At 33.9% G+C, this 23,973-nt stretch overlaps 2 protein-coding genes across 16 annotated transcripts; one reads left to right on the plus strand and one right to left on the minus strand.

The window, feature by feature from the left end:
* Nucleotides 1-9,601: 9,601 nt before the first annotated feature.
* Nucleotides 9,602-12,511, plus strand: LOC130991845 (putative E3 ubiquitin-protein ligase XBAT31). The gene is made up of 8 exons (XM_057916258.1): nt 9,602-10,090; nt 10,220-10,279; nt 10,438-10,509; nt 10,601-10,722; nt 10,811-10,951; nt 11,035-11,142; nt 11,418-11,676; nt 11,771-12,511. Exons 1-8 carry the CDS (start codon nt 9,911-9,913, stop codon nt 12,167-12,169), a joined length of 1,341 nt encoding a protein of 446 aa, XP_057772241.1. The 5' UTR covers nt 9,602-9,910; the 3' UTR covers nt 12,170-12,511.
* A 5,147-nt stretch (nt 12,512-17,658) lies between these two features.
* Nucleotides 17,659-23,378, minus strand: LOC130991868 (uncharacterized). Of its 15 annotated transcripts, none has more exons than XM_057916293.1 (14): nt 23,084-23,378; nt 22,809-22,943; nt 22,390-22,456; nt 21,868-21,961; nt 21,739-21,789; nt 20,528-20,624; nt 20,351-20,434; nt 19,922-19,962; nt 19,717-19,782; nt 19,537-19,596; nt 18,593-18,644; nt 18,202-18,464; nt 17,927-18,031; nt 17,659-17,810 (listed from the first exon to the last, which is right to left on the minus strand). In XM_057916293.1, exons 1-12 carry the CDS (start codon nt 23,253-23,255, stop codon nt 18,376-18,378), a joined length of 1,008 nt encoding a protein of 335 aa, XP_057772276.1. In that variant the 5' UTR covers nt 23,256-23,378; the 3' UTR covers nt 17,659-17,810; nt 17,927-18,031; nt 18,202-18,375. The 15 variants fall into 15 exon arrangements, with proteins under 15 accessions (XP_057772276.1, XP_057772273.1, XP_057772272.1 ...); XM_057916290.1 differs by having other exon boundaries at nt 18,223-18,464; nt 22,779-22,943; nt 23,084-23,357; XM_057916289.1 differs by having other exon boundaries at nt 22,779-22,943; nt 23,084-23,357.
* Between the last annotated feature and the right edge of the window lie 595 nt (nt 23,379-23,973).

The following is a 23,973-nucleotide window of genomic DNA, read 5'->3' on the forward strand; positions in this document are numbered from 1 at the left end:
CTCTCTTATTTATTTATTTAATTATTTAATTATGAATTTATTTATGTATTTAATTATATATTAATTAAATAGATTTATTTGTTATATATAGTTAATTAATTTATAATTGATTTTGTTTATAACTAAATTATTATGAAGCATGATTAATTTTAAATTATATTAATCCATTTAATATATGTTGTTAGTTTAATTTTAAATTATGAAGCATGATTAATTTTAAATTATATTAATTTTAATCAATTAGTTTAAGTTGTTTGTTAGAATAATTTATATATGTTGGATAATTTTGTTAAATTAAATGTTATGTGCTATGTGTTTATGAAATGTTATATTATTATTATTATATATATATATATATATATATATATATTGTGGGGTAGATTTAATCAATTTCTTAAGGATCTTCTCCCTTTGGGATAGAAATTGATTATTTCTTAAGGATCTTCTCCCAACAAATGATTGTTTTTAATTTAATTACCATGATTTTTATTGCTTTTATTTGTATTGTATTATTGCTTCGACATTGGGGGGCCGGGTAGACCTAGTATAGGCTTAGTAAATTAGGACTACTATGGTCACTATAGTTGCTGGTAGAGTCGAGCACTTGGTAGTTAGGATAGTGGGGTTATGCTGTCGAAATTTTGTTAGATTTCAAGTAATTTATTACTCCCTCCGTCCATGAAAGAACTTCCTAGGAGGGAGTGGCACGGGTTTTAATAAAATGTTGTATAGTGTATTGAGAGTGGAGAAAAGATTGTAAAGTGTATTGGGAATTGTGAAAAAGTATTAATAATTTATTGTGTTGTTTTAATTAATGTTAACATTAATTAAAACAACACAGAGTGGTGGGAATTGTCTTTGGTGGGGTATTGTCCCAAAATAGGAAAAAGTAGGAAGTTCTTTCGTGGACGTCCCGAAATAGAAAAATAGGAAGTTCTTTCGTGGACGGAGGGAGTATATTTTATTTGTTTTTTTCAATTAGAATTTGCAAGAATGAGTGATAATCGTATGTGGATGTACGCGAGATACAATGATCGTACTGCATTTGAAACGGGGCTTGAGGTTTTCCTTGAGTGGGCGTTCAATCAAACGACGTACACAGATGGACAAGGTAACATTAGGTGCCCGTGTAAGAAGTGCAAGAATCAAGCGTATTTAGATGTACCTACGGTCAGAAAACATGCTAGTAGGCATGGATTTGTCCTGAATTACAAAGTTTGGGTTTGTCACAGGGAAGCACCGCTGTATATGCCGAGAGAACATGCTATAATGAATGAGGATGATGGATTATACAATAAATAAATAAATAAATAAAATAAAATAAAATAAAAAAAATAAAATTAAAAACATTACCGTGGGCAAAACGCCGTCGGTAGTTACCGACGGCGTTTTGCCCTCGGTAAATACCCGGCCCTCCTCCGGCAAAGACCCACCGGACGGCGGTAGCCTGTTACCGACGGCGTTTTGCCGCCGCTACGTAGCGGCGGTAATAGTCGTCGCTAGTTTTCCGGCAGGGTCTGCCGGACTCCGGTGGCTCTCTACCGACGGCAAAATCGTCCTCGGTAACTAGCGGCGGTGGCTGCCGCCGCTAATTCTCCGGCTAGGCTCCGCCGTTTAACGGCGACAATTCCGGCGGCATCGCCGCCGTTAACTGCCGACGGCGGATGTTCGTCGCCGACGAACCGTTTAGCGGCGGGATCTTGCCGCCGTTATCGCCGCCGGTAACACTATTTACCGGCGGCCGTCTTTTGTTACCGACGGCATTTCGCCGTCGGTAATCAACGATTTTTTTGTAGTGTATCAAATACTTACACATTTGCACCTCCATAGGCGGCGGTTTATAATTTATTTCGATCGCCATTATGCCTAAAACCACTTTGTATTTTTTCTTTTCTTTTTTTTAAAAAAGATAATAATGATTCTTAATTTTTCCTTTCGTGCGACACAAACCTTCAATTTATTGGTTGGAGGGGAAACGTCTTATCAATTGAGCTGCGCTTCATAGTCAAAACTATTTTGTATATGTAGAGTACTTTATCATTTTCTTCAAGATTACTTGTGATAGAATGATAAGGTTGATGGCAAATACAGCATTCCCCAACAAGAAAAAGATATATATACATGTATCGAACTATTTATGCAATAAATCCAAAATTTGTAACGTCTAACCTTTACAACCTCCAAAAGCAAAGCTAGTTTAATTAATGCATTTCCTAAGGAAATATTGATAACTTGATAATCGATAATGTCATGATAATGTGGGGCATTAGGGTTACAAAGCAAAGTGCACACACTCTCATGCCACATAATTACAATCATGAACTATTTCCCATGTCCCCATCATCAAATTCATCTCTCCCTCTCCCTCTCCCTCTCCCTCTCTACACTTTTCTTTATACACCTAATTAAAATTACCATATTTTATATATTATCATATACCTATATTTAAATATACATTTACCCATCGAGTTTTTATTAAAAAGATTTTAGTGAGACCTGGTCCTTAAATTGCAACTTATTCTTTCAAAAGTTCTTTGTAAGGTTTCTTCTTCCTCTTTCTTCTTTGTTCTCTTTTTTTTCTCCTTCAATATATCTGCATTTTAATAATATATTTAAATGTAGATTCGAATATTATATATATATATATATATATATATAATAATTACATATTTAAATATCAGTACTCTGCACTGCATAGTTGAAGAATTAATTAAGAAAGATCCTCAGTCTCTCAGTCTTCATAATTATCAAGGATTCTTATTTAAACCCTTTTCCTATATATACACATATGTAATGATGTAAAATAGATTTTGTGGTTCAGCCATTTACTCTACGTACATGCTCCTAATTATTTAGTTTTAAATTAGTGCATCTAATATCCACTCTTAATAAAATAAAACTAATTTTATTCATAATGGTCTAAATTTGGGGATCCTCGAGTGACAAATTAAATTAATTACTTTCTCCGTTCACAAAATAACGTCTTATTTTTGTTTTTTGGGACGTCCACAAAAGAACTTCCTACTTATTTTTGGATTATATCTCACCACTTACTTTTCATCTTTTCACTACTTCTAATATTAATTAAAATATTTTTTCACCATTTTCAATACACCCAACAACCTTTTCTCCACTTTTAATACACCTAATAATATTTTTCTTAAAACTCGTGTCACTCCATCTTAGGAAGTTTTTTTGTAGACGGATGGAGTATATTATAAAAAAAATATATAATGAATTAGAATATACACAAAAAATCGTGTAAATTTAGCGAACAATTGCGTGCTTAAGTATTTGTAAATAATTAATTTATCCTCTTGGAAATATTCCTGTTTGCATAGTTTCGCATTACCGAAGAACTCGTTAATTTGGGGTTTCTACTTCTAGCGAGCACCATCAATCGGTATTCTCATTGAAAATTAATTCATAAAATGGTCCTTTCTTCTTCTTCTTCTTCTACATTTCCATTCTTCATACAAATTATAACTGCAATTGTCACTCGTTTAATTAGCATTCAAATTCAGATATATGAAATGAATTTGTGGGGGGTTTTGGATGATTATATTAATTTGAATTTTTTATAGAATGACATCGTGGCGGCGGTTTGTAGGTGGAGCAATGCATGGTAGAAGAAAAGAAAGAAGAAGTAAGAAGCAAAGTGTTTGAAAAAAAAAGATTTAATAAAGTAATTTTGAGAAAATGACTTCTTGTTCTAACACAAAATCTTCTGTACACCCGGATGTATTGTACCCGATCCAGATCTTGACCTGAATCTGACTCAATTGGACTATCCTACCCGAATGTCAAGTGTTAGTGTTATTTATATGTAGTGTTAGTGTCATTTTACACGTAGTGTTAATGTCATTTGTAAAACAAAATAATTTTAGTGTTATCTTCGAAATAGTGTCATTTGTAAAACAAAATAGTGTTAGTGTTAGTGTCAGTGTCATTTCAAAAAAAAAATGAGTCAGGATAATTCAACTAGATCAGGATCGATCCGGGTCGGGTAGTACACCCGAATGTACATGAGACCACCTATTGTTCTAAAAAGTTAGAAATGATGACATTAGTATTTAATCAAAAAATGATGACATTAGTATAATTCATATTGTTTAACTGTAAATGCTCGAAGGCTAATTCTATTCATAGTTTCCGTTTATTTAGTATAGCCTTCATCTAAAATAATAATAATAAATAATTATAAATTTATTAATTTACTTTATAGTTTATAGTCCTCAAATGAAATACTCTTTTCACACGCACTATTAACTTAAAATGTTCAAATCCTCGTTCGTAGATTCTGCTCTCCGAAATTGCTTCTAAAATTAATATGCATGCGCAACTCTGTCTTCGATTGTCAATCGATTTTTGATGTGAATATGAAGTTAATTGATCCTCCTATTTTTAATTTATGTCTTGACTATTCGTAACTGCATAGATGATGTTGGCTTTTTACAATTGTAGAAAATCGAATTCAATACATGATCCGATTTGAGAGAGAGAGAGAGAGAGCCTTCATTAAGCTCCACTATTTCGATGTTGATCTGATTTTTCAACTTTGTAAACATTCAATTCTTTTTTAGTTTATCGAGTCGTGATGTGGCTATACCTTTCTGTCAATAACTATATTAGCCTTTATTTGTTTGCGAGTTTAGCTCCATGGAGCAGGAACTGTAAACTATAGAAAATCATAATTACTCCATGGAGCAGGAGTATTTATTATTATTATTTTAAATGGGGACTATATGGAGATTATGAATAGTTATCTATACTCAAGATATACTCAAATTCCAGTTTTTTATATTTTTTAAGGGAATTCCATTTTTTATATAGTTATGCGCGCATATGTATATCATAATTTGAAATATATATATATATATATATATATATATATATATATATATATATATATATATAAGTTCAACCACTTATATAAATAGTAAGTTATGTTTTTCCGCCAAAAATCACTTTACTATGTTTAGAAATTTTTTTTATTTGTTCTTTAATTTCGTATACTTCAGATTATATGAATATTTTTTTGTTGTAATTTTTCATATTGCCCCAATTAAAGTATTAGTTAATTTTTATCTTTTAAATATTTTATATTTGTTATCATACAGATAAAATGTAAACAAACTGTTCAATAAAAAAATGATCACGCATGTTCACTAAATGTAAATAATTTTTTTAGTAAATATAGGTATTAGAGATGTAACAAATGGTGGTGATAATAATGATGATTATGCATCTATCATTCTCCTTGATGATATACTATTACTTAAATCATCTGATGTTCCAATACAAGACATCATTTCAAACACTTGCTCGTCCTCTAACAACATCAATGATATATAATTTTTATTTGAAAGAACGAGCAATATTTATTCCTACTCATATATTATGTGCATTCATAATTTTTTAACATTAATAAATAATTAAATTTTAAATATACAAAATATATTAAAATAATATTTTATTATTAAAAAAATAATGTTTCTCGTGCATCGCAATGGAGCCAAACTAGTTTAGTGTTATGACCGTGTATCGGATTTAAAAATTTATTGAACATAATAATATGCAATGGAATGATGGAGCAAAGTCCGTTTGGGCAGCTATTGGACCACTCCATTTGGGCCCGTAATAGTAATAAATTATTGGGCTACTGTTTTTATTTGATAATTGATTAGGCAGGCCTTTGGGCTCAGAATTTTAAGTTTATTCCCAATGTTTGGATAACAAAAACTCTTATAACTAAAATATTTCAAAAGGATATATACTAGTACTATTTTCTAACTAGGATTCCCAAAATTTGGATACTGGCCCAGTTCATATTTTTTGTTTTACAAGAAAAAAGACTACAGCACGAATATTTATTAGGCTATAATAGAATAATTAAACAATTATTAATTTCGGCAGTTTCGAATAGGTGCACGAATCATACTTATTCGTGGAATACTCTTCTGATTCCTTCTTGATGTTTTCTTTAATTAATTGCCTTTTTCACTGAAGAGAGTATTCAACACAATCATTTTTACTATCCATGACTTGATATATTGGAAAAGCACGATTCTATTTGTTCAAACTTTTTCCTATGATATTTCAATGAAGTGAACTATTGAATATTGATGCTATTTTACATCCATAGCAGAGGATTGCGTGTTCCATTTTTTTGTAGAGTAATTAATCTTCATCGTAGGATTGTATTATTGAATTTTCAAGATTTGTCAAATGATTGTCCATTCTTATCATCTTTATACCCATTCCAAATTTGTATTTATCTAATTTTTGTTACATAAATTGACTACTTTAGAATCTTGATGCGTGAAACCACCGTTGATTGACAAATTGCTTATTGCTTCCGTGATTAAGCAAAGACAAATTCGATTGTGATATATACAAATTCGATCCCCACGTATATAAATATGTTTATATTGTATAATATTAAAAAAAAAAATATTAGAGATTGCTTTTAAGGATTCTTATCGGCATGCATAAATTGATATTGTTATGATTGTATAACTGAAAATAAGTCAAAATCACGTCGTTGAGTGTGAACCGACATCATATTATTACACTAAATTCCTATTAACACTATATATTACTCCAAGTATGCGATTTGTATGAAAGTTAAGGAATATTCAATTATTTATTTCTAATGATTCATCGAATTATATAGTAAAAAATATTGAACCCTATATTTGATCAAAGAGATTGATATCTAAATTCTGTCACCATCCGAAATCGATCACTACCTTATGATGTCGGAGAATTTTGATTGGATCCCCTTTGTTTATCATGTCGGCGAAAGAGCTTTAATAAGGCAAATACTTTTGTATTTTGATAATTACAATTTACACCAACTCTAATTATAAGCATTATTAAGCCATATAGCCAAGTAGTATTGGTCGTTTTCGTTTGGTATCATATCAAATTAAGACAGGTGATCAAGTGGGAGTCAACTTAATACTGCTTTATGTATATAATTGCCTTCACCATAATCAAATGTGTCTTTAATTTCTTAGTTACCTATCTACTTATTGACCTATCTATATACCTTGACTTGGTCTAAGTCTTGGTTGATTTTAGTTGGATATTGCTGTGGATTCATTTTAATTTTTCTCTTCAATTTAGTTTTGCTTACCTATTTTTAATCGTACTTCCCTAACATTTAAAAGTATAATTCATTAAAATAACTTTATATCCAAACACTTTTATATAGCTAATTTAAAGTCCTTATTATGAGATATGCCAAGCGGGCTAGCTTAAAATTTGTACCCCCGATTAAATTGGTCAAATTTACGTATGTATTTTTTATTCATTTTACTTCATCCGTGGTGGAATAGATGTCCTATTTAAATAAAATGTATCTTCAAATGAATGTTCTAATATGTCTTTTTATAGAAAAATGATGTCACGCTTTGAACTTTGCCCTTGTGTAAGCCATATAATAGCTCGTTTCTTTCATGTAATAATAGGGGTAAAAAAATAATATATTTGCCCCTTTAAATAATAAATAATTTTACCTAATTTCTTAATGAGGATGTATCATGTGCAGATGTCCGCATGGTGTGGACCACTCACATACTCTAATAAAATACTTACAAGTGTCATATATTTGCAATATGTGAATGATCAATACAAGTATTATATTGAAATCTGTGAGTGGTCCGCACCGTGTGAACGTTAAAATAAGAGAATTTGTATTTCTTTATATTTGATTTACAATAAGGGATACTCCGGGGCGAAGATCGTGTGATGGATCAAGAACAAGACCCAAATCTATATATTTTAATGGCATATATATTTATTTGAGTGCAAAACTTGATCCATCTAATAATGAGACAATCTCAACTCTAGACAATCTCTAATGCAAAATATCTCAAAAACATCATGAAAATAATGCTAACAACATTGTAAAATGAAAATGAATAATGAAAAAGAGTAGTTAATTGTAAACTTAATGCAAAATTTCTCTTTTTGACCAATGCCAGGCACTTATTCTTTATGATCCCATAATCCTTTAAATAAGTAAAATTAACCCCATGAGCAAGATTGCACATTACATACTTTGAGAATTTTATCGTGGGCCCCCACTTAACATCTTTTTTGAATAACTTGGCCCAATTAACATACTTTGCGTGCATATATTTGGTGATTGTTTGAATATTAATACCATGAAATGTATCTTGTTCATTGCATATAGTTTGCAGCATAATTAACTTCTTTCTAGTTAGTTGCGACACAAATTAGGTATTTCCGATTCGATTATCGCTTTCATTTAATTGGCGTTCAACAACCGCAATCAACTCATTTCAACTCTAACATTCTTGTAACTAATCATATTAAAATGAAAATTTGACACAATTACTTTAAATTATTCATTTTTTGGGTTATTAATCTGCTGGGTTTGGTTGGAACTAATTGATAGCCGTTTGATATTTTCTTTTATATTTTTCATTTGTTGGCTATTTTGCGAATAAGTAGGATTGACGCAGAAAATTATTTTGATATGGGCTGTATTTTTTAAATTTTCAGTGCAAGAGGCTTTTGCATAAAAATTTCACGCAAAAATTCGATCATTTATAGATTTTATAAGAAAAGAAATAAAAAGTAAATAAAAATTACTTGGTGCAAGCTGAAGCCCCTCACTTGTGTCTGCCATTGCAAATAAGAAAACGTATTGCTATTTTAATAAAAATGGGAAATTGATTTTAAACTTCGTTGTAAATATATACAATCTACATAAACATATAATTTTTGAGTAAACACACTTGATACTCTCAATCCTTATTAGAAAATTTAGAAAATGAGATGAAAAATAAAACAAAACAAATTGCAAAATACTTCCCCCCAAAAAAGAACACACACACGCACTAAGAGTTGTTGCTTCAAGAAACAATCAAATCAAACGTATTAAAATATGAGGTGGTCTCATGTACACCCGGGTGTATCATACACTCAGATGTAAATGATACTAACACTAACACTATTTTAGAATGATATTAACACTATTTTGTTTTACAAATGACATTATTATGTTATATAAATAACACTATATTGAAATAACACTAATACTAAATGACATTATCACTATATCGAAATGGCACTAATACCCCGTGTGTACTGTACATTCGAGTGTACAAGAGATTTTGTGTTAAAATTTAAAAGAGTTATGTGAAGTAGCTACATTGTAGTTGCCCACATACTAGTTAAATAGAAAAAAAAATTATTTAATTTTTTTAATTAAAAAAATTAGTTATTTTACTTTATTGTTTTTAATATAGTTTTTTTTTGTATTTTTTTTTAAAAATTAAAAATTACATAAAAATATAAAAACATATCTATAATATAAACAATATAGTTACATAATTGAATTCCTTTTTTATTTAAAAAATATTTTTTTAAAAAAAGACATACAAGTAGCCACTTTACTAAATCCAAAATTGCGATGCCAAAGTTGTTATACAGGAATTAATAAAGTACACCAAGTTGGGCAAAGAAAACCAAGAAACCCAATGTTGAAAAAAGTGATGTCAATTTTCAAAAAATGATGTGAAAACTTACCATAAAACATTGACGCTTAAACTTTTAGATTTGAAAAATCTTCCAAAAAAGAACTGTACACTATTTCAGTAGTATATATTAGTATTATGATTAAATAATGCATCTGCCCGCAAAATATCTGAGTGCTGCCCGTTCTCACACGCCCCTCTCTCTCCGACACGGTCAGCTTTTCTCTCTCTCTCCTGAGTTCTGCCTTCCCGGGCAGCTCCATACAAATAAATATGTGAGACGCGCTTTATTTCCTCTCTTCAGCCACCACCACCAACTTTCCCGGTGGTGCAGGAGATGCGCCGCCGCAGCCGCTGCTCCAACTTCTGCATATCTATCTTGAGAGAGAGAGGGAGAAATGGGTCAGGGGATGAGCTGCAGTAGTAGTGAGGAGCAGGGGCTGTTCGGTGCAGTGCAGTTCGGGGATTTGGAGATGTTTGAAGCCATTTTGAAAAGGGATTCATCTCTCATTTATCATTCTACTGTTTATGATCGTAACTCTCCTCTGCATATCGCTGCCGCTAACGGCCAGATCGAGGTGGGAATCTTGAAAAAATGTCTTACTTTATTTTGCTCAATTTTAGTTTTAGTTGTTCTGTTTTCCCTCCCTTTTTGGGTTCTTGGTGTCTGTTTTGTGAATTTGGGATTCTTGATTTGTGGGTTTCAGATTCTCTCATTGCTTCTCGACCGATCCGTGAAGCCGGATGTGTTGAATCGGCATAAACAGGTCTGCTTCTGCTTCTTCATCTCCCTTTCGTGTGTGGAGAGATTGATTTTTTTGGATAGTTCATTTTGATGAAAAATGTTTGATCTTGACTGTTGATTATTTGTAGAATTGTGTGATTGTTTGATCTTGACCGCTCATTAATTGAAAAATGTGTGTAGACTCCATTGATGCTGGCTGCAATGCATGGAAAGATCTCTTGTGTTAAGAAGCTAATTGAGTCCGGTGCCAATGTGTGTATTCCTCGCAAATGTCTCTTTATTTACTGAATCAATCAAAAATAGGCATCTTTGCTCATACCTAATCTTGATTCTATCTTGTTAGATTTTGATGTTTGATACGCTTAATGGAAGAACCTGCTTGCACTATTCGGCTTACTATGGCCATTTCGATTGCCTCGAAGCCATTCTATCCGCTGCTCGAACCTCCCACGTCTCAGCTTCATGGTAGCTTCTTGTTCACAAGTGACCTTTTTGTTGTAGGAAAAAAGTGACACGTCTCTTAAGTTTGAATGATCTGTGAACAATTTTGTAGGGGGTACTCTCGTTTCGTGAACATTAGAGATAGCAAAGGGGCAACACCGTTGCACTTGGCAGCGCGTCAAAGACGCCCTCAATGTGTTCATATATTGTTGGATAATGGAGCCCTTGTCTGTGCTTCGACTGGTGGATATAGGTATATGTTTCATAGGCAGCGCGTTTATGCTTTTGGTTCATGTTTATGTGATTGTTTTGTGCTTGATGATTTTTACTCTGCAGCTTTCCTGGTAGTACTCCTCTTCATTTGGCTGCAAGAGGTGGTTCTCTTGATTGCATCAGAGAATTGCTGGCTTGGGGCGCTGATCGACTCCAAAGAGACGCCTCAGGGTATGTGATCTTGTGCTTCACTTAAATATGCTATGATGGATATGATATTTCATGACTAGTTTTGCTATTATGCAAGAATTCAGAATCTTTTTTCTTTCCCTTTATGTCTTATTGTAATATATAGTAAGTTTAGTTGTTTCTACATAATGCGTAGTTGAGGAGTAGGGTTTAGAGGATATCTTTTTGAGTCCTTGTTTATATTAGTGAAGTGTGAAGTCTCGCTCATCTCTTGCTGCGTAATAGCTTAAACGTGTGATATTTTGGGTATGACTCAGGCGAATACCATATGTGGTAGCTTCAAGGCATCGCCATGGTGCATGTGCCGCCCTTCTGAACCCTTCGTCAGCAGAGCCTCTTGTTTGGCCGTCGCCTTTGAAATTCATCAGTGAACTCAATCAGGAAGCAAAAGCTCTATTAGAACAAGCCTTGATGGAGGCCAACAGAGAAAGAGAAAAAACTATCTTGAAGGGAACTGTTTACTATCTCCCGTCTCCATCAGCATCCGACTCTGGAATTGATGACAATATATCTGAGGTAATCTATCTATCTATTCTTTTTCCAAAAATGACTCTATAATCATGAAGAGAATTCAATAGAAATATGGATCTTGACTATGTCAATTGTGTAGGCAAGCGATACAGATCTCTGCTGCATATGCTTCGATCAAGTTTGCACGATTGAGGTTCAAGAATGTGGCCACCAAATGTGTGCACAATGCACGCTTGCCTTGTGCTGCCACAATAAGCCCAAACCAACAACTTCTTGCCCTACTGTGCCGGTTTGCCCCTTCTGCAGGAGCAACATAGTCAAGCTTGTCGTGATTAAGCTCAGAGTCGAGAATGATATTGAGCGTGACCTCAACTCCTCAAAGCCACGCAAGTCTTGGAGGTCGCGCAATTTGAGTGAGGGAAGCAGCAGCTTCAAGAGCCTATCAGCAGCTGGCTCGTTTGGCAAGATGAGCCGTGGATCAGGCAGGTTTGCTGCTGAGGACGAGCTTCTTGATAAGCCATTGAGCCTTGAGACGTAGATACGGGGATCAAGAACTTCGACTGGGCAAAACAAGCTTCGAATCCGAGGGCCAGGGGTTCCAAAACTGCCATGAAGGCAGGTATACATAGCTTTCTCTGCATCTGCTTTGTAGATTTCAAGAAAATAAGCAAATGCAAGTTTGCAACTTTGCATGTTTTTGAGTTTGGGGTTTATTTGTTGCTGCTTTGCTACTGTAGTCATTGGCTTTACTTCCAAATTCAGTTTTAGGAAGATATTCTTTTAAAATCTTGATGATAATATTCAAGAATTGTGATTCATTTTGCTGCTGCTATCCTCTGTAAAATTCCTTGTTATTATAGAATGCAAGACTTTGTAATGAGCTGATGCTGTATATGTTGATGTTTGTAGGAAGTCAATGGGAAACCAAAAAGAAAAAAAATGAAATTGAATTTTGGGATATTAATAATTGTGATGGTTGTCTTGTGATGAATTGTCCCAGCTTTGGTAAATTATTTTTGTACTTGCATCACTCTGTAATATTCTGGTTATGCTTATTTTGAGAGATGAGACATCGAGATAAGGTTATTTATCATGGGACCCAACTAAAATTATTATCTTCTTTGAATGCTGATGCTTTTGCCTATTTCTTTATTTTGATCTATTTTTATTTTATTTTTTGGGGGGTAGTAAATTATTCCTTGGAGACAGCCTCACGTGGTGCATGGCATCGCACACGATAGTTTAAATCTTTTGGTAGCAATACATGTAATTTGTAGTGATTTATGATAAATTGATTTATAATTTCATTATGATTCGTAACCCTTTAATACTACATTTTTCTTTATTTAATATTGTAAATTTATCAAAAAAAAACCCCTACATTTTTCTACTTTTTATTTATCCACAACGAATAATATTTTGACCGCACACAAAGAAACTGTGATATACTCCCTCCGTCCCACTAAAAGTGGCCACATTTTCATTTTGGTTTGTCCCACTAAAAGTGGCCACTTTCCTAAAATGGAAATATTTAGTATTTAATTAAATTTAATTAATCAATTTAATTAAATTTCTAATTAAACTTAAACCCTCATTAACTTAACAAACACACACACAAAACACACACATTCATCTTCTCTCTCTCTACTCCCCCCCCACACACAGCCCCTTCCCTCGCCCATCTCTCTTCTTCTCCAGCGAGAAGCGGACGACACCAACGCCGGCGTCGGTCGCCGCCCCCGACCTCCCTCTCCCTGGCCTCTGCTCTCTCTCCCTCGCCCGTCGGTCGCCGCCCCCGACCTCCCTCTCCCTGGCCTCTGCTCTCCCCCCTCGCCCCACCCCTGAACTCCCTGTCCCTCGCCTCTACTCCCTCCCTCTCGCCACCCCCATGGCCGCCGCCGCCTAGAACACACACACCGCCGCTCGTTTCCCCAGGCGCCGCCCTTCTCTCACAAACCCTAGATCTACCGCATCAGCTTCGATTTCCGGCGACCATAGCAGCAGCTTCAATTTTGGGGGCTAGGGCTCCGGTTGGCGATTTTGGGGGTTAGGGCTCCGACGACGTTCCCTACAATCTCTGATTTGGGTGTCTGATTTTGGGGGCTAGGCCACTCCGTCCGTCCGTCCGGCTATGCCACGGCTCTGCTCCGGTAATTTCTGAATTTGAAGCAAATCATTTTTTAAACACATATGGGAGAATTTGAAGGTAATTTCTGGATTTGAAGATTTTTGGATTATGCGATTGATGGGTTTGAAGAATTTTTGGAATGGAAGAATTTCTTGGAGAATTGGTTTTGAGTTTGAAGAATTTCTGGCTATGCGATTTGATGAATCTGGTTTGGGTGTTGGATTTGCGGTTTGATAGAGGGGCATGGGGCCACCGTCGCCGGCGCGGCGCCGGCGATCGGCATCGCCGTCGTCGGAACAGATGCAGTGAGAATGTGACCAAACTTAATTAGTCATTTGATTTTGGTGAACCATATTAATTAAAACATAATAACTATTTTCTTAATCTCCGTGCCGAAAAGAACGTGGCCGCTTTTAGCGGGACGGAGGGAGTATATACTTTGATCGGAACAATTGATTTCTTATTTTATCTTACTATATAAAAATTGATTTTTTTTTTCTTTTTGACTTGGGGGAATTGGGGAGGGGGAGCAGTGGGGTTTGAACCCACAATCTCACTGTTCACACACATGAGGTCGCAGCGCTTGGTGTCCCGACACTATATAAAAATTGGTTATACACATAATATGTGTATTTATATTATAGACGTGAACAATAAAATATGAATAAAGGTGTATGGGTTAGGGTTACACCATATATAAAAATCACTATTGCTTTGGAGTGTGGAGAAAGTGATAAATGAATTAATATTCCTTCGATTCAAATGTACTACTGTGACAGATTTGAATTAGGTGTGAAATAAGTGGCAGTTCATGGTCAAGAATTGCGTGCATAATAATAATAATAATAAAGATCCAAATTAATAATAATAATAATAATAATAATAATAATAATAATAAAGATCCAAATTAACTTTAGCTCTCTTCAAATTAACTTTTTGTGTCCGCTCCTACCTATATATATGGTGGATCGTGAGTCGGACTAGGATTTTTTTCACAGTGAAATATATATATATTTCACCATGAAGAAAAAAATAAATTATCATTATTAAACACAATATATATTATCAAGTGTTTGGTCTTTCTTGTCCTTTTGCACACCGCGCACTTAATATTTCAAAAAAATATAGTAATATTAATTGTATGATAGGTGGTGGTGGTTTGATTTCGTCAATTATGTCCTACCCAAACAGTAGATCTTAGGGTGGTTTTATAATTATTAAATTGATGACTTCACATGTTAACTATTTATGTTCATATTTCACTAGTCAACCGCCTACTTAGATTTGTTTCTTTTTTAATTTTGACAAAAATTTCTATGTGTTCATCTTATGAGTGTAGATTCTAATCCAACTTCCAACCTGGCGTATATGTATAAATGACTTGTGTTTTGAGTAAAAGTATAGTTTTTATAAATAAATAAAAGTATTATTTATATGAATCAAAGTGTCATTTTTAACAAAAATCTCAAGTTTGAATCCATCGTCCCACTATCTTTTAAATTATTTATTTATTTTTTAAAAAGTAATAACAATTCAAATAAAAGTGATAATTATTTTAAATTTATTTAGTATGTGGTGCTTATAAATAAAAATAAATGAATCAAATTACAGTCTTAGAAAAGATCTGTGTATGTGAGTGCACCTCTTTATTTTAACTATTCATCTATAACTCGATAGTGTTCATTCCCTTTATAAGGGTGAATGAGCACAATTACAAAATATACCCAACCTGCACCTCAATAGCAACTACTCCCTCCGTCCACAAAATGAATACTCATTTATGGATGATACGAATTTTAAGAAATACTATATTGAGTGTAGTGTGAATTGAATAAAAGTTCCATCTTTTTTAGTGTATTGATTAAAAGATTTTGTGAGATACACTTGTCAAAAAAGGAAATGAGTACTCATTTCGTGGACGGACGAAAAAGAAAATATGAGTACTCATTTCGTAAACGAAGGGAGTATGAATTTTCCTCGCCATCAAAAAAGGGGAAAATAAGGAGTATGAATTTTGTGAGAGCATTTCCAGCGGGGCTTGAACCGCGCCCACTGTTGCGCCCTCGGCTCGATAGGAGGCTTGTGAGAATGAGACGAGCTCAAATGTTATTATGTGACACGCGCTAGCTTTTAAAAAAAAATACTACTCCCTCCATCTCACGAATCTTGACACGTTTTCCTTTTTGGGCCGTCCCACTAATCTTGACATGTTTCCATTTTGGGTAATAATTATTACCTTCTCTCTCCTACTTTATCACTTTTATTACCTTTTCTCTCATATTTTATCACTTTTATATTTTATTAACTACCCACTTAAAACACTAATCTACAATTCCTTAATTCCCGTGCCGAATCCAAACGTGTCAAAACTCGTGGGACGGAGGGAGTATTAGATTAACGTCTAATTATTTATTTATTTTTTTATAAAAAGATTATCCAAATCCTCCTATAGAAATATCTTACTTTCACTTATTTTTTACACCAAATCTATATCTATATTTCTACTTTTCTTCTTCTTCTCCAATTTTAAATTATGTGCTTGTATTTGCCATTAAAAAAAATTGATCATAATTTTCAAAATTGGTATGCCGATCAAACGAGGCAATCGTCATCGACCCCAAATTTCATTTTTAATGTGTTTTTTTTAAGATTATTGTGATTTCTAAATTTAAATTTAATAAAAGTTTCTAATTTTAAATTTTATTTAAAATTCATTTTTAAAAAAAAATAAGATGAAAAATCTATAAAGCCACACCATATAGAAGGGTGGCTCTTACTATGCTGAAAATCAACGATATCGAAACAAAGTCACAAAAGACAATAAAATCAGAAGTGGTGAAAAACTGAAATATCTAGAGCGCTATGAGTATTTCTCGTAAATAGCTTGTGATAGTTTACAATGATTACATGTGTGTATTCATAAGCTAAAAAACTAGTAATTCTAATAGGAATAAAACTACTTCAAGCTAATTCGTTGGGGACAAGATTCTTCAATTCAATCTCCTCCCCGAACTAATCTTCTTATTCTCATATAACACCCAAACCTTGGGCAACCGATTCAATCAAATCCCGAACTAATTCTATCCACCATTTTCTTAAAACTCGTGTCGTCCAAAAAGTGGTAACGACATTATGGATGGAGTACAGTATAATACTTCCTCCATTCATAATTTTTTTTTCATAATTTTCTTTTCGATTCGTTCACAACAAAAAATTGTCATTTTCATTTATAGCGTAGCTCACAAAGTGAAAAGTACAAAAATCTAAAGAAGTAAAATTTAACAATAGAATCTTATTTTGCAAAAACCATGGTATTTGTTGTCATCACAAAAATATCTAAAGCAAAACCATCTTGAAAAGTAGAAAATCAAAAAAATTGAGGTGATGAAAGAGAAGTGAGTTTTATTGCATACCACATCGTTTGTTTCTTGTACGCTGAAAAGACAGCACCACGTCAACTACTTGTGAATTTTTTGGTGTGAGATTTCTGGTGGTTGGGAGAAAACATAAATAAAGATTGAGGAATCACTATCAGCTGCGTATAATAACTAGATTTGAATCTTTGATAATTAATTAGACAACCAAATGAGAAAATACTGAAAGTTACAATTTATGTAAATTATTACTAATAATTATACACAACAAAATTTATCTAAATACTAAAAATATCTCATTATTTGATTTCCAACAAGTTCCTCCAAGCTGCTCCTCATTTACTTTACAATAAAGGTTACTTAAAAAATACTATAGCTTAAAAATTAATTAAATTATTCTAAAAAAAATTAAATTAAATTAAAATTCCGCATATCGAATAAAACAGAGTATTTTTGTTAGTTCTCAGTGTTTTTATTATAGTTATCAATAGTTGAGTGTATTTTTGTTAAATGAGCAATAGTATAGGATATAAAGTGGAATTTTCCGAAAAAGATATCTTCGAAAATACACTTGTTCTTTAAAACTCGTTGCTGTTACAATTTGCAACACGCAAAACAAATAAAACTCTTCCACAAATTGCAGCCTGTCAGCGTCTCCATGTCGCCATGGGGCTTACCTGTGCAAGAAATGATAGGAAAAAAACAAGACTCGTAAAGATTCAATAAATGCCAATTCTTGAATGATTCATTCAAGGGGACTACAAAAGTATGTGTTGTTTTGAAGGCATTGCACCTTTGATTCGATTCATAACTGACTTATTTGTCCGCATTGGATCGAGCATCGGCCTACGAGTCCGTCCAACGATGTCCGCCTCAACGGTGAAAAACATCCAACCCCCTGTAAAAATGACGCGATAATTGATGACGACGACGTGTTGATGCGACAAAATATCTAAGATAAAATTTCTAGACAGAATTAGTGGCCTGACCGTACGATGCATCACATGTGGACTGACTTCTTTTTTTTATCATGCAACTGACAGTTAAAAAGGAAGCAGGTTTTTTTACCAGTTTCATGGATTTACGAACCTCATCACGATCGGGCATCATCCGTTCCTGAAGTTTGAAGGGTCGGTCTCCATGACAAGTGTGACGGGCTTTCCCGTTTTAGCTTTATGCACTACGTAAAAGATCGATATGCTAAGAGCTTTCGATGGATGATGATCCCAATCTGCAAGCAAGCTATCCATTTGCTGTAAAGAACTCCTTCAGATTTCCTATAATTCCTTTGTCGTAAGGGTTAATGAATTGTACGTCGGGCTGGGGCTGGCCTGTACGATATAACAACACGACTATGATCTTGCAAATGGTGTACTAAGTAAGTTCAATTAAAGCATATCTGCATTTAGCAAGAGAAAGAAACGAAGGGGGAAAAAAACAATAAGTTGCAGTAACTTACCCTCATGGGGTACGACTTTACTCTGGAATTCTGGATATTTTTTCCAATTGATCTGCAATAATTTGTCCAAATTAACTATTTCTGTGCACGTTTTATTCTTATCAATTTCCAGCATCATGCATGTTACTTCTGTTATAATGCAGACAACTTAAGTAATAATGATTCTCATGTGACAAGAAAGAAAGCAAATAATACCAACTGCAAAACACTTCAGCAATTCATAGATCATCTTGGCCTTTTGCCATAGGACCCTTCAGTTTTTGAACTGCTGTATAAAATCAAAAACCCAAATCGAAGAGCCTTTCCCGGGCATCATATAATTTTTCAAAATTACTATAAAAATGGAAAGCATGCATGTGCTCCATTTGTTGCAAGTTTATCAATCTAGAACCCAAAAGATAGTTTATGTATCTAATTAAGATTTAAAAAAACAGATCTAGTAATTTATGGTCTAAATTATTGAACTATCAATCTAAGGCTAAAATAATGATATATTCATTATTCCGTATCTTTTATTACTAAGTATTATATAATAAATTCTTTACTGAATTGAGATGAATAATTCATTTTTAATTAAATCCCCTATATTAATACTGTCTTTCTTTCAGGCCCTAGATTGCTAAAATTGAAGCAAAAACATATTTCCAAAAAAAATGCTCTAGCGCCAAGCTCTACTCAAAAGTTGCATTTTGTGGTTCACTTATAATAGGCTGAACACAAGCACAATTCAATTCAGCTGCCCCCTTTTAGTTGGGTGGGGAATACAGTAAACTAGCCTAAATGTATTCCTCTTTCTGTCTGTCAGAGTCAAAAGCCGTTTTCAACCCCAAGGGTATCCCAACATCAAAGTACACAATACCAAGATTCACATATAGTTTGAATGATCAAGCATAACAGTTCATAGAAGCCTAATCTCTTTGCTCTAACATGTTAATACAGCTTACCCATTCGTCGGTTTTGATGTTAAAACATGCGCAATAGACGTGCCAAATTATGAATACCACCTAAGAGACGAAGAAGTTATCTGTTAGACGAAAACATGGACTATCATGCAAAGATTTTGACTGGATTTGACACATAAAAATCACAACAGTACTAGCACAACCTAACAGGGGAGGGGTTACCTGCCAAAGCACTTGAATCACGCAAAACAATGATGTACCAACAACCAAATTTCTGGATGTAAGAGCCTGGAAGAATTAAATCATGTTTGACAACAAAAGTTAATATTTAGCAATAGACAGAAAACTAGTTTCCAATCAATGCAGCACACATAAAATAATGATAACAAGTGCATCAACTGGCAGGAGCTGGAGAAATATGACTTACCTTCTCTCCAACATCTTTTGAGGTCTCAGACTTGGTTGTAACTGTAGCCCAGAGGATTAAATAAAGACGTAAGATTAGATTGTGAAGAAAATGCAGAGGGAAATGCCGAAATAGACAAATAAGATTAAAACTATACACTTGCATACCAGTTGAGGTTCTCCTAAACAAGTAATCCAATATTTCTATAACTAGGAAGTACTGTAATATTCTTTTCATGGTTCACACAACTCACAAGAAAAATACAGTGCATGTGTTAGATTAAAACGCGTCTGATTTTTATTAAAACCTCAATTACACGAAAAAAGGAGTTTCCTGATTACCCTCACAAATATAATTAAATTTCTTTGCTCTGCTAAATCCTAATTCTTAAGGAATATAAATATTCTGCATAAGAAAAAGTAAAAGTGAGGTACATGGGTTTTAACTCACACTGAGAAGCACATACTACAAAAGAAGCCTCAGATATCGCAAAACCAACAATGAGCACTATAAAAAGAGCATGATTTCTTTTACCTGCACAGCAACCGTAAATTTCCAAAATCTCTTCAATAAATAGACAAATATATGAATAGTTGAACTATAATAGATGAAGCACGAAACAATTACCTATACAGTTTCCAAATGCTGGACAATGATGGTCGAATCCCATAACATAATTCTTGCAGTACCTGCAATATCTTACCCTCCTGTATCTTGTAAATGCCTGGAACAAAAATATAGTTTTAACTCTGAAGTGCATAACGAAAATCATGCAGAACCTTGTTTATCCCGAGTAAACGAGCTTTTCTTGAACCAAGATTCGAGCAACTTGGCTCATATGTAACCCTTGTCTAGGCTTCTCCACTGCTTGGTGAAGCTTTGTACCGAAGCAAGGTAGCCAACATCACATTTAAATTTTATCCAATTGTTCAAATTTAGGCCATTGTTTAGAAAATTCTATCCATAAATTGGTTGACTCAAGGGAAATGCAATGAGAATGATTTGAAATTTTATAGATGAACTAAAGAGAACAAAGAAATAAAATGACCTAAGGTCTAAATTATTCACTAATTTTCGTTGTTTGATACTCCCTCCGTCCCATCGAAAGTGTTGCGTATTCCTTTTCGGGCTGTCCCACCGAAACTGGTGCATTTCCTTTTTTGGTAATAATTTTACACTACAAACAATGTGACCTCACACACATTTACACACCTTTACACTACAATCTTATTCTCCTTAAATCCCGTGCCCAAAAGAAGTGCACCACTTTATTATTAATAAAAAACATGAACCAACTATGGTTGTGTAGGGCTATTGACTACTCTAGAAGAAAATCTTTAACACAATTTGTAGTGTAGATTAAAGCATTATAATTTCTTTAAAAGCCATTTTCTTCGGTTAGACAATTGCTAAAGAGCAACAGAAAAGCATAAGCTCTTAGCTCTGTAACTGAATCAACAAAGTAGAAATTCAGAGTCAAGGGTCTCTCCATTTTTTGTTCTTCTTTCTTTTGCGACGGGGGTTGGATGGGTGTTTAAGATAAGTAGTACCCAATCAGCATTCTTAATAGCAATAAAAAAGTTGTATTACAAGTCAGGATAACATAAAAACTGCCCAAGAAAATTATACCTAGTAAACTTCCAATGATATCATGCTTTAACCATATTTCATGTGATGCCCCAAAATGTTAATTCTTGTTTTAATGAAGTCTGAAGAACAAAACTAAAAGCAAGTAGAGCCGAGTATGGACACTGCATGCAAAATTTGCTGCGTGTAGATGGTAAAACGGCGTTATAGTTATCTCTTCAGATAAGGATAAGAGAGAAGAAACATCATACTTCTTCAGCTTGGGACTCTTGATGTGCAACAGAAGGTGAAACTTTCAACTCCTATACAAAAACAATATTACCTTTAAGTTATGATGGTAATACCAAGCATAATAAAACGACTAATCAAACTCGTACTACCTCTCCCTGGGATTCAATTTCGTCAATAGAATTCTGGACATATAGGTGAGCGCGAGAATGATGGGCTAAAAAGCCAGGGTCCAATAACATAATACTGCAACCAATAGTATGATGTCAGTCAGGTCCGGCCCTGAGGGTAGGCCAGAAGTGCAACCGCCTCAGGCCCAGGGCTGGAAGGCCCCAAAAAAATGTCCATTGTTATATTGGGATAGAATTGCTAGGCTATTTTATGTATTTTCCTTTAACTGTGGACTAGTGTCTTTATCTTTTGAAGTTTGAAAATTTAACGGAAAGTCAAGTGTTCAATGCAAATGACAGGGTCTTTAGTTTTTTATTTTGCCTAGAACCCATAAAATGTCAGGAATGGGGCTGTGTCAGAATACAATTAGTATGAAAGAATGAGCACAAGATATAAGAAACACACAGATGCACACATGCTGAGATACACAAAATTCAAATTTCTGTTACATCTCAAGCGGGAATATATGCAAGAATCCTTTCACTAGAAAATAAGAAACTTACCGGCATAGGCCGATTAACACCATGATGATTTCCATGTTCATTACAATGTCCAAGAAAGATGAAATAACTGCATTAAACAAAGAAGTAGCATTACTGATATGTAAACACAAAATCAAACAAGTAACTGCATTTGGTAGGAAACGAAGCAAATGCTATATAAGCATCTTCCAACTACTGCTAATATAAAGATGACTCAGTAATATATGCTGAACTGAAAATTTCCAACCTCAAATTTGCATTACTAGATATGCAGATAACTCAAAATTTGCATTCTTCAGTAAAGATCATGCAATTTTGTAACGTAAAGGCGACTACTAAGATAATACAACCCAAATTCCAACTATGCTAGCACTTTAACTTTCACACATTTTTAGAAGAACTTGAGCTACCGCAGTTAAGTTGAAGAATCAAAACAGGACCTCGGCGAACCACATATATGTAAATAGCCCAGACGAAAAGAATGCTGAAGAAGACAAAAGCCGGCGCCGAAGCCCTCACTCCAGTAACCCTCTTGCACAATCTCACCATCCCCATCACAACTACGAGCAATACAGCTGCAAAATTTGGTGAAGAGGAACACAAATTTCAAAATTATTCCCTACAAAACTGTAGAAGTTCGAAGAAACTCGATGCCCATGAATAAGAAGAATTCTACACAATCAGAATAAGAATTATAACCTGAGAGAATTATAACCTGAGAGAGGAAGAAGAGAGAGAAAGGATGAAGTAGGGAGGAAGAGAGAGAGCAAAGAAAAGGAGAATTGTGTGAAAGAAACTGAGATGAAGGAAACCAAAAAACTAATTATGGAAGGTTTCTTCCATTTTGGATTGTGGCGCAGGATAATTTCTTCTTCTGCTTCTAACATTTCGTCAAAATTAGAGTTCTGATTGAGAAATTCAATTTCGTTGCTCTTCGATACTACAGTATTTTGTTAAGGTGAAATTACAATTACAAAGAGAGGTTTTTCCAATTTAATTTTTTTTGTTTCAAAAGTTAGAAACTCGATCACTCACCTCATAAAGTTGCTGTTCATTATTTTGAACTTGAATGAGGAATCGCTTTTAACTTTTTGTACTCAATTCAAGATAATTTTTTTATATATGGCGTATTCTCTTTGATTGTAAATTTATCATGAGAAAAGAAATGATATATAAAATTTCATCCTTAAAATTTTTCATTTCCTTTTCCTCATTTCCTATTTCACCCTTACGCATTCATCCTTTTTACTATAAAGGAATGATAATATTATCCCTCCATTGGTGTGATAATATTATCTCTCATTTGTAGTGAAAATGAGGAATGAATGAGGGGAAAAAATGAAGAATTTAAATTATGCAATTTTGTTTATCCTTCATTTTTCTATGATAAATTTACAACCAAAGAGAACTCACTCATAGTATTCACTTACAAGGTTTGGTAGGACTAACTTTGGAAGAATTGATCAGTCATAATTAGGGGTGAGCAGCGGGTCGAATCCGGACCGACTCGTCGGATTTGTTGGATCGAAATTTTTGAAATGTTGGACCGATCCGGACCGATTCCTATGTGTGGACCGATTCAGGACCGGACCGAACCCGAGCAAC

The sequence above is a fragment of the Salvia miltiorrhiza genome, chromosome 7 (assembly GCF_028751815.1).
Source record: "Salvia miltiorrhiza cultivar Shanhuang (shh) chromosome 7, IMPLAD_Smil_shh, whole genome shotgun sequence".
Classification (NCBI taxonomy): Eukaryota; Viridiplantae; Streptophyta; class Magnoliopsida; order Lamiales; family Lamiaceae; genus Salvia; species Salvia miltiorrhiza.

Coding starts and splice junctions, on each gene's coding strand:
- LOC130991868 (XM_057916290.1), bottom strand. CDS start 23,255: ATGTTAGAAGCAGAAGAAGAAATTATCCTGCGCCACAATCCAAAATGG. Junction 19,963..20,350: donor TGTAGTATGTGCTTCTCAGT/GTGAGTTAAAAC, acceptor TCTGGGCTACAG/TTACAACCAAGTCTGAGACC. Junction 18,645..19,536: donor ACATCAAAACCGACGAATGG/GTAAGCTGTATT, acceptor AAATTATTGCAG/ATCAATTGGAAAAAATATCC.
- LOC130991845 (XM_057916258.1), top strand. CDS start 9,911: ATGGGTCAGGGGATGAGCTGCAGTAGTAGTGAGGAGCAGGGGCTGTTC. Junction 10,091..10,219: donor CCGCTAACGGCCAGATCGAG/GTGGGAATCTTG, acceptor TGTGGGTTTCAG/ATTCTCTCATTGCTTCTCGA. Junction 10,280..10,437: donor TGTTGAATCGGCATAAACAG/GTCTGCTTCTGC, acceptor AAATGTGTGTAG/ACTCCATTGATGCTGGCTGC.